Source organism: Miscanthus floridulus, unplaced genomic scaffold (genome assembly GCF_019320115.1).
Source record: "Miscanthus floridulus cultivar M001 unplaced genomic scaffold, ASM1932011v1 fs_875_5_6, whole genome shotgun sequence".
Taxonomy (NCBI): Eukaryota; Viridiplantae; Streptophyta; class Magnoliopsida; order Poales; family Poaceae; genus Miscanthus; species Miscanthus floridulus.
Window position 1 is genome coordinate 27429 of NW_027097386.1, and position 11346 is coordinate 38774.

Below are 11346 nucleotides of genomic sequence, written 5' to 3' on the forward strand. Positions count from 1 at the left end.
TCCAAACTTGTTGAGGGCCCTTCACCTTCTCAACAAGTGACTTAGCCACCCAAATCTTCTTAGGCCTACTCTTGTTGGGGGGTTCTAAGAACATGACTTTCATCTTTCCACTAGAATCTTTTCTAAGCATGTAGTGAGCATTGAAAGCAAAGGGTCTAGCATGCTTGGGCAAGGGTTGTGGTGGTGGAGTTTGACACTCATGAGCAAAGTGGCCTTCTTGTCCACACTCAAAACATCTCTTTGGCTTTGGCTTTGGCTTTGATTGTTGGTGTTGAGCTTGGGCCTTCTTCTTCTCTACACTTGCCATATATCCAATGCCACTTCTATCCATCTTCATGACGGTATTCATGAGTAGCTCACTTTGGAGATGCTTGCCTCTAGCAAACTTGCTCAATCCCACCTTGAGATGCTCTTTCTCCATCTTGAGCTTCTTGTTCTCTTCCTTGAGAATATCATTGTTCTTCTCTTCCTTGAGTTTCTTGTTTTCTTCTTTGAGCTTCTCATTCTCAAGGATCAACTCTTTGTCATGATCAAGAGTTTCTAGCACAATGGTGTTGTGACTTTTCATCTCTTCAAGATCTTTCATGAGCTTCTCATTGTCACTCTTGAGCTTGACATACTCATCATAGTCATTGCACTCAACCACTTGCTTGCCTTTGCTACTAGATCCATGCTCAATGCTTTCATCAATTAAATCATCACATAAAGTAGCTATATCAATCTTGACAACATGGTTAGTAGCATCATGTGGCTCATTTGGTAAAAATTCTTGAGCAATAACAAGAGTATCATGATTGATCTTAAGAGTAGTGTATTCATCTTTTAGCTTGTTGTGGCTAGTGATGAGTTCATTGTGCACCCACTCAAGTTTATCATGTTTGTCTTTAAGCTCTTTCTTGGAGGATTTGAGCTCCTTGAGTTTGGATGATATAGCATCATTAGTTTCTCGAAGCTCATCATTAGTCTTTTCCAATGTATCACACTTAGCTAAGAGTGAATTATTTTTAGCATCAAGCTTTTCATTTGTAGCTCTACTCTTTCTAATGATCTTAGTGTATTTTCTTAATATTTTGACAAGATCATCATATGTAGGTGAGTCATCATCATCGCTATCGCTATCATCATCACTAGCATGTTCATCATCACTACTATCATCACTCTTAGTTACCTTGCGTTCACCTTTGGCCATAAGGCATAGGTGTGTAGAGGATGATAGCGATGGTGGCGGTGAAGATGCAAGATCAATAGCAATGGCGGCCACCTTTTCATCATCACTATCTTCATTGGATGATCCACTTGATGAATCTATGTCCGTGAGCCAATCACCGACAATGTAGGCCTTTCCACCTTTCTTCTTCTTATAGAAGTCCCTCTTTTTGCCATCTCTCTTCTTGTATGGCTTGTTCTTTTTCTTCTCATCTTCATCTTCATTGCTTGAGTCATCTTTCTTGCCCTTGTTCTTGTTCTTGAACTTGTCTTTCTTGGGCTTTGTACATTGATGAGCTAGATGGCCAAGTTCGCCACAATTGTAGCAATCCATCTCGGAGATTGGCTTTCTTCTTGAGCTAGTGAAGAACTTCTTCTTCTTGCCGTCAAACTTGATGCCTCTCTTGTTTAGCCTTTTTAGCATCTTGGCGGTCTTCTTCACCATGAGAGCAAGGCTTTCTTCATCATCTTCATCACTTGAGCTCTCATACTCAAGTCTTGCTTTGCCCTTATCTTGGCTAGCTTTGAATGCTAAGTCCTTCTCTTTCTTCTTTGTAGAGGATGAGCCATCTTGTGGGGTGATGTGCATGTACATCTCATGAGCATTGATCTTTCCCAAGATTTGTGTTGGTGTAGCGGTGGAAAGATCACCTTGGTGTAGCACGGTCACAATATGGCCATATTTGTCAATGGGGAGGACACTTAAGATCTTTCTCACAACATCGGATGGCGATATTTGAGTAAGTCCAAGCCCATTGACTTCCTCTACAAGAACATTCAAATGTGAATACATCTCATTAGCACATTCTTTGGGAAGCATCTCAAATGAATTTAGCTTTTTAATCACAAGATGATAGCGTTCCTCACGCTCACTCTTAGTTCCCTCATGGAGCGCACAAACGTCCGACCATAGTGCATGGGCATCTTTGTAGTTCCTTACGCGGTTGAACACATCTTTGCAAAGACCTCTAAAGATGGTGTTGCGAGCCTTTACATTCCATTTTTCATAGTTCACTTCATCGCCTTGAAGTTGTGCAGGATTCTTAGGTGTTGGGAACCCTTGAGAGGCGGCTCTAAGTATTCCAACGTCTAGAGCTTCTAGGTATGCCTCCATGCGAATTTTCCAATATGGAAAATCATCCCCCTCGAAGATAGGAGGAGGTCCATCCCCGTGAGACATCTTACTCTAAGCGGTTAAGCTTAAAAACGTGAGCACGAGGCTCTGATACCAATTGAAAGGATCAAGATGCCCAAGATGGGGGGTGAATTGGGCTAATTCTAAATTTTCTTGCAATAATCAAATCCTACGGATAGCCCAATTAACCCCTTGTGCCTAGAAAAGTGTTTCTATCAAATTTACGCACAAAAGACTTGCAACCTATGTTCCAAACTTACTCTAGCATGGCAATTCTATGAATATAAAGACAAGTATTGAATTGCTCAAAGTAAATACTTAAAGTAAATGCTCAAAGTAAATGGAGAGAGAAACGCGGTGATGTTTTGCCGAGGTATCGGAGAGTCGCCACTCCCCACTAGTCCTCGTTGGAGCACCCACGCAAGGGTGTAGCTCCCCCTTGATCCGCGCAAGGATCAAGTGCTCTCTATGGGTTGATTCTTCGACACTCCATCGCGGTGAATCACCCAAAGCTGCTCACAACTTGAGTTGGGTCACCCACAAGCTCCGCCGGGTGAACACCAAGCTCCCAATCACCACCAAGCCGTCTAGGTGATGGCGATCACCAAGAGTAACAAGCATGAACTCTCACTTGACCACGTGAAGCCTAATGAGAAGATGGATGCACACTTGTCTACTCTTGATTCACTAATGAGGTTTCACTCTTGGATTCTCAAATCACAAACACCTCACTAGGACCTTGCTCTTCTTGGCACTCACAAACTTGTTTCTCAGCTATTGAAATGAGCAAAAGTAACTCCACACACGAGTGGAGCATCTATTTATAAGACAGCCTGAAAAACGAACCGTTATGAGCTTCTGCGGGGTGACCGGACGTTCCGGTCATGCTGACCGGACGCTCCGGTCAGTTCAACCCGCGCAACAGTTTTCAAGTGATGACCAGACGCTGTCAGGGTTTGGTCAGTAATGACCAAACGCGTCCGGTCGCTCTTGGATGCTTACTGTACTCGACCGGACGCTGGATACTCAGGGTCCGGTCAGTATTGACCGGACGCGTCCGGTCACACTTTCTCAAGTCTGGACCCTTACTGGAGTTGACCGGACGCTGGCCCTCAGCGTCCGGTCACATTGACCTTCCAGCGTCCGGTCACACCAGATTTGTTCTCCTCGGTCAAATGAACTGACCGGACCCTGCGGCCAGCGTCCGGTCACACCGGAGCCAGCGTCCGGTCAGTATTTGACCCTCCATTCACTTCCAACTCTCGATCATTTGTGAATAAAGTTTGCTCCATGGGATCAAAGGGCTTCGTAGGAGCTACCTAGAGCTAGTTTTAACAAGTGTGCACCACACCTAACTCACTAGACTCAACTAGGTCAAGCTACCCGTCCATACCCCCCTTAATAGTACGGCCAAAGGAAAAACAAAGTCCTAAACTACTCTAAGTGTCTCTCCAACTCCAATCGACACTTAGAACTAGTCATCCTTAACCTTGTCGTCCATCCTTTGAAAACCGAAATGATTTCCATCGAGGAGGCATGACAACTTTGATTGCCCAAATGATCTTCATTACCATGACCTAACTTAATTGCCTCTGCAAAACACACGTTAGTCATAGTAATCTTGTATTGCATTTAATCACTGAAACCCAACTAGGGGCCGAGATGCTTTCACATGCATTAGTGTTTGATTCAATGGCATGGGGATGATGTCGAACTGGTTCGCGCTGATGAGTCCGTGAGCATCGCAACAGTCGATCCAGTTTTTTAGGAACTAGAAGACTTTGAATGTTTTTCTAGCAAGTCATGGGAAGGAGGCTTCATTAAGATCAGCAATGAAAGCCAACAACCTATGCAAGCGATCAGCTCTAAGAGTTTGTTTTAGTAGAAAAATCATGGCTTCACGCCGGTCATTGGATTAAAGGAAAAAATAAGCATTGAGTCCTAGAGATGAGTTTAGGCCGACATATGTGGATGTTGAGTCAAATTGTAAGTGCGATTCAGAGTTAATGGATTCCTTAAAGAAGTTCTATTTTTCTTAATAGAATGCTTGACCTGGGTTGATTAACCGTTTAAACTTTGATATGAAAAGTTCTGAGGGACGTTATCCTAACATCTGGTCAATATTTGATAGCCGATTCGTTCTCGGCTCTAATAGCCGATACCAGGAGGGTATCGCCTCTAGTTCAAAAAATGAAAATCTTCAAAGACAATAAAAGCCGATACGATATGTATCGCCTATAGAGCAAAAACAAAAAATAAAAACAATCATACACAAGGGCATTGCACTGAGGCGCATTCATGAAAGAGAAGTCTTTGTTCACTGGTTCTCCTAAGTATAATCTAGTCAAAGACTTTGTTCACCACATCCTGAGCGGGTGTAATGTCCACGATGGCCTCCGCCGCTGCGGTGAAATCTTCTATCAAATCTTCATGTCCCTCAGGGCCATCTCCAATCGGGAAGCCAACCTCCATGGCGTGGAGATCATGCCCAGTTTGGACCTGCACCGCAGTTAGCGCCACCGACGTGCCGTGATAAACGCCGTGAAGGGCAATCTCCTGGACGCGGGCCGAGATGTCTTGGAGACGAGCGTCAATGAGGGAACCCCTAGCATTGACGATGTCCACGGCCGCGTTTGCCGCCAATTGGAGAGACTCCAATTGCATCGTTTGAGCTGGCGATTGCAGAAGAATATCAAGACAAAGGCAATGGAAACCAAAATAGAAACATTCATGGAACTCATCTTACCTGCTACCACGGCGTCAGACTCAGCCAGTCGCGCTCGAACGGCGCTGGCCTCCTCCTCAGCCGCATTAAGGGTCGCTTGGAAGACCCCTAGACGAATCTCAAGCTGGCCGTTGTTCCGAATCACCTCGGAATAGCGGTCCTCGGCTACCCTCCATTCTCTGAAGAAGCGCCGGGCATCATCGCCGTCATGAGTTGGAAGAACCCGATGATGAAGCCGGCGCGGAGGATGCAACATCAGCGGGTTTGCCGATCCTGAGGAAAGGATGAAGGCTGTCATTCACAACGGACCTATAGGCGAGTCAGAATAGGTCATCATTATGAACAGAGGTTGCCAATCTCACCTCATCATCAACAGAGGTTGTTTTACGTCAGTCTTGATCACACATAGCTTGTGGTTAAAGTATGTTACGTCTTGAGTAGATTTATTGGCTAGCGAGAACCGTTTCATGGCCTATTATCACGGCCTGTGTGATTCTGCCTCACACCCCACTGTTAACACCGTGGAGTGAGGATCGTTATTTGGTAGATCTATTCCTGATAAGGCATGACTTTAACTGTGTGTTATGCCTGAATCGGCTGTTTTAGCCGATATCGAGCGCTTTCACGAACAGTTCGCATCACGAGATCGTTGAAGTAGCGATAAGTTGAAAGATGTGTTAGCCACATGATCTTATTATTGTATTACGGCCTGCATGATTCTGCCTCATGCCCCACTGATATTAGTAATAAGTTAGGGTCGTCGAGTCTATTATTGTTTCTACGGCCTGCATGATTCTGCCTCATGCCCCACTAGTCATAGCGATATATGATATCTAATATGTTCATTAGATTTATTTCTATTAAATGGTTGAATGATGATGAACTATTTCTTTTATAAAGAAGTTCAGTTACTTACAGTCATTGGCTTAGTTTAAACCAATCATTGTTGACATCTTATTGCCATTAATTAATATTTGCTCAAATAACGACATTTATCTTGAATGATAACCGATTCTTCTTATACAACCCAATGAGCTTTAACCGATTTATTCTCATGAATATGCTGGAATCGACTATTTAGTCGATTTCCTTTCATATCGGCTCTTAGAGCCGCACATTCGGGACTGTCTGGCAACACCGGCAAGTCCCGCCCTTAATTACTGATAAGCGTTCTCTCATTGTCAATTGTAGGGTCAAATTGACTGGCACGTCTCGGGAGTAGTGCGCAGGATCGACCGCCCTTGTGCTGAAGCTAGGCGGATCTCCAGCTCCATCGAGCGGACCCTTCCGGCTTGCTACGTGTGTCCTCGGCACGGGACAAAATTCTGTGTCGACAGCTTTCAATGCTTGTTCAACGGTATTTTTTAAATCACTTTATATATCATATATAACAATTATGATCTACGCACCTAATCAATATCACAATTCACACGTTCATTTAAAATGATATAATGTAGCACTAAGTTCATAAACTCCATGTTTAAAATAAACACAAGAGTGTAGGTCTGATGAGTGCATAGTCCTCGAGTATACTCCCCGAGATCATATCTGACTTTCAGGAATAGGGTTGGATGAACTGACTGGCTAGGGATGGACCCGACCTAGGAGTGCCTCATCCACCGGTACACCCAGCGTACGGAAGCACCCAAGTAGAAGCACCAGCGAAACATGTAGCCTGTGCATTGTGGGCAGCCAATTCAGAGGGCAAGAAGTACTTGATTATGTATCAACACTACACCAGAGCATGCTATAGGACATGCCATGTTGCCGCCATACAGAGAACTGGGCACATGGATGGTCATGCCTGATGAAATGGGGATGCCCAATCTTCCATCAAGGTAACTCTTGATTTGGTGGAGATTTGACACACATGATTCTTCTTCTGGTTACAAGGACTCAAACTCTACAATCGAAGCACCATGTCTCCTCTAGTTATGAACCATGCATTGCCCGATTGACCTCACCACAAAGGCTAATTCATGTCTGTTAATCAAACAACACAAGCAAGAATAATAAGGAACATACTATGAATAGTGCTAGTATGAATAAGCTCACAAGATAGGGTCTCACGAACCAATCTCTTATTATCAAACCGGGAAGGTTTGGCCGCCAACCAGGGTGGCCACGTCACCCTGAAATCATTCAGCCGTCGGATTATGAGATCGACGGTACACGTTCACTCCACCAACTGCGTCAGCTTCCTTCGCAGAAGCCCTGTCCACGCCATCCCAGATTCCCCCGTCCGTCTGATCTCCCGTTGAACGGCCCAGATCTCTTCGATCAGATTTTATCAGGAGCGGCTCCTCCTGATTCTCTTCACCTGCTTTGGCTTCCACTTTGCTTTTTCCTAGCTTCTCTAGCTTATCGTTCGAATCTGATCAGCCAAATATATATACGGCTTCTGCTTCACCTTCCTGAGGCTTCTCAAAATATCCCGTCCCTCTCCTCGCTCGTTCTCTCCCTCGCTCGTCGCCCCGACCGCCGCCGCTTCCGCTGGGCCGCGCCCTGCCTTCCTCTCCCTCTCCCTCTTCCTCTCCTCTCTCTAGACGTCGCCTCGTGTCGGCCGGCCCTCGGCGCCACAGAGCCTTGGCGTGCGGCGCGCTCGCGGTGGCACGGCACCTCCGGCCTACGGCACACTGCAGCACGTCGGCCCTGCCGGTGGCCGTCCCTGGCCATGCCTCGCCGCGAGCGGCCTGCGCTGGATGTCACGGGAGTGCCAGCCCCCAGTGCCGCCTCCTCACGCCGGTCCGCGTTTGCTCCTCTACCTCAAGAAACCCTACCTCGCGATTCTCCATGACTAACATGTCGTGCAGCAAATACGCCTCTGCCTACTGCTACGACGTCTCAGCTAGGTGTGCCCAGGCTACACTGTGAGCCGCGCTGAGGGTTGCGCAAGATTTGTGCAGGTAATATTTCTCTATAGTATTTTGTTATCCTCTTCCGTTCCTTCTCTCTGGCCTCTGTGTATGCCCAGGACGAATAGATCGAGACGGTGGAGCCATGTAGATTTGCTGATGGAGATGATTATGCTCATTCAATCCAATTCTTGATTTCCAGGCCTGTCTTGCCTCAACACTGCTATGCCTAGGTATCTGGGTTCCATTTAAATTTTTTTCCCTGTTTAGATAATTGTTAGGTCCTTCTGTGCCTTTCAGCTGCTCGATGCAATGCCAGAACCAAACAAGATTCCGTTCTTGCTGCCGGCGCTGACCTTTGATTCAGCGACGCCGGGTCTTACTCCTCCGCATTGCCGGCGCTTGGCTTCGCTTCATCGACGCCACGACCATTACTCAGTTATTTGTATTTCATCCTCCTGCTATGTCCTTCGATTCTTCGCTTCCAGTTGGCTTGCCGCGCTACAGCCCCAGGTGATGGCCTTTTAAATTGGAAAGGAGCATTGTCCCCTTCTATAAATCAATCGTACAATCTAGCAGCATGAAAAAATGTTCTTTGTTTCCTAATTTGGTGTCAACTTTTTAGGTTTGGTTTCCTAAGTCATAGGATCGTCAACAAGATAATAGAGAAATTGGAAGCTACCTGCTACGTTCTGGCATCATGAAAAAAGGTTAGCCTTGACGCTAATTTCTCGATGGTTGGTGTTTGTGCCTCCGAATGGCAGTGACATAATATATTGTATAGCCAGTATAACATTTGTATTTGAAACATATATTTTACCCACTGCCCACTAAAAAATGTATAATGCGACGTCTCCTTTTCATTATTCTGGTTGTTTTCCCACATAACCAACCGAATTTTCATGACCAAAGTAGTCTTTAGTCTTTTTTCAATTGTTATAGGTGTGTAACCATGTCCTTCTTAGTCATTGCATTGCACAGAACGATTGAAATTGAACTTTCCATGTGCAAGTTACATTGTGTGCTGCTGCATATAGTATGTTTGCTGCACACGCAGCACCAAAGTAAATGAAATTAAAGGGCACTAAAGTATCAGCGGAATTTGTTATGTTCGTTCGCCTACCATATTTTATTGAATCTTATTATTTCATATATGCACAGCTGCAAAGATGTGACTTTCTCCTAGATGTGATTAAAGATATGCTTGCAAAATATTTATGGTCTAGGAAAGCAATATTTTAATCTAATATAGCTTTGGTTTTCCCTCTCAGTGCCGCTTCATTTAGGGCACTTTGAGAAAGTTCATGTCTCGGGATGATTAGTATAGTTGTAGCCTACGTTATTTGTGGAAGACGGAAAAATCTAGATTTTAGCATCCCATCAATTTCAAGATATAAACGTCGTTACTGCATGTTTTGATTTCCGTTTAATCGCCGGCGCGTCCGAAGGCGCGCATGACGGACCAGTGAATAACAAAGGTTGTTTTCCTCATCAATGTCTGGCACTGTTATAGTACTATCCTACCTAAGACTGTCTCCAATCGTGCGAACCCAAATATGAAACGCATTCTTGGTTTAGGTCGTGCACAGGAAAAAGGTCGGGGCACCCAATACTTTACGTTTCCAACGACGGACGCAAAAGTCCAAGCGCCGCCCGCTCCTCGCCTGGCCGCGCCCCGCCGTGGGCCCGCCTCGCCGTCGTCCGAGGAGGAGCTTGAGGAAGAAGGGAGTGGCTGCCGGCGTTGAGGATGAAGAGGAGCGGGGTCCGGGGCGGCCGTCGCCGTGGGAGCTAGCTCGTCCTCCAGCCCAACCGCGCGGCCCCTGCCCCTACCGCCGCCAGCCAAGAAGAGGAGGAAGAGAGGAGCGCACGGCCTCGCCGTCGTTGTCTGCGGGCCGCTGGACCTCCTCCGTGGTTATCCCCGGCGGTGGATGTGTCGACGGGGCGCCGGTGGATGACGTGACGACGGCGGCGGTGGCTTCCAGGTGAGGGGCGGCAGAGTTGGGCGGCTGCGCCTTGCTACTCTGCTGCTGCTGCTGGAGGAGGTCCTCGTCGCCGCCGAGGCTGGCCCTGGAGAGCTCGCGCTTGTTCTGCTTGCGCATCTCGCGGATCTTGGAGAAGTCCATGGAGTAGTCCGGCACGGCGCCGTTCTTGACGTCCCACTCCCCGAACGCCGGCACGGTCATCCACCCAACCGCCGCGCCCTGCTGCTCCTGCAGGAACGGAAAGCAGCGGGCCGATTCAGATTGCTGCCCCGCCCAGGTGGGGTCAAAATACGGACGGAAGGAAGGAAGGGCAAGTAGCTCAGAATCGAAGCAAGATTTCCCCAAGATATCAAGAAAGTGAGAACAACTTTCCCCAGGAATCGTGCTCATGCCCATACCTCCTTGCGGTTCTCCATGAACGCTGAGCACCTGAGCCTCTTTCACTCCCTACCCCTCGCCGTTGCTTAACCTGTAAGCTTGTGACTGTGAGCGCTGCTGAATGCTGGAGGAAATCAATCAATCAGGAGCCGTGCCAGCAGCAGCGTCCTAGGCCAAGGAGACGTCGGCCCCGGCGGCTGAGGGGCGTCGACGACACAGGACGACGCGAATCCCGTGCGAGGAGGGGCTGGCGACCATGGGGCGCCGGAACCGGCCCCCACGAGCGGCGACGTAGGAAGCCCGCCTGTGGAGGAAGCAATCGCAGGCGACGGCGGCGTCCGTGCCGCACGCAGCTCCGGGCGCGCTCCCGCGCAGGGGCGTGGAGGGGAGGGGGGAGCAGCAAGGGGAGAGGAGGAGGAAGAGAGGAGCGCACGGCCTCGCCGTCGTCGTCCGCGTACCGGAGATTTGCGTCGTGGAGAGAGGCGACGCTTATTTGCATTGCGATTCGCCTGCTACGCATAATGGGTGGTCTGTTTGCGTCGTCCGTTGGAGCATGTTTCTTTCACCGAAAACACTGTAGACAACGTATTTTGAGTTTGCGTCTCGTTTTGCCAAGTCTGTTGGAGACAGTCTAACCAGAGTGACATGCAGTTTGTGCCTACCATCCGCATGAATCCGGCTAAGACAGGAGCCGGCTCTAACAACCGTCATCCCAATAGTGTTGCATCAGTTGGATGTGATAATTACTTACTGGTGGCAATAGTACCTTTGACCATTAGGAGTCACACATGTATGTAACTCTAACCCCATGCTATATAAGAAAGGGTGAAAAACTTCTGGTACGGTCTCCCTCTCCCTCAACACACGGGCAAATTAACTACAATGTTATGGTATTATACTTTTTGTTCTCGTTGCAACGTGTATAATAATCCTAGTAAAACAATATTGCATTAATCACAATAGAAAAGGTTGAACCATGCAATCCTTTAAATGCATAGTGACGTATTGGATCCTTCCATCCCCTTGCATACATTCGTGACAATGTGCACTCGTGCTCCTACACAA

General features: G+C 47.3%; 1 protein-coding gene across 2 annotated transcripts; it reads right to left on the reverse strand.

Annotated features, from left to right (window-relative positions):
• Window positions 1-9489: 9489 nt before the first annotated feature.
• Window positions 9490-10901, reverse strand: LOC136533393 (uncharacterized). Of its 2 annotated transcripts, none has more exons than XM_066525951.1 (2): window positions 10373-10901; window positions 9490-10131 (listed from the first exon to the last, which is right to left on the reverse strand). In XM_066525951.1, exon 2 carries the CDS (start codon window positions 10102-10104, stop codon window positions 9748-9750), a length of 357 nt encoding a protein of 118 aa, XP_066382048.1. In that variant the 5' UTR covers window positions 10105-10131; window positions 10373-10901; the 3' UTR covers window positions 9490-9747. The 2 variants fall into 2 exon arrangements, with proteins under 2 accessions (XP_066382048.1, XP_066382047.1); XM_066525950.1 differs by having other exon boundaries at window positions 10302-10405.
• Between the last annotated feature and the right edge of the window lie 445 nt (window positions 10902-11346).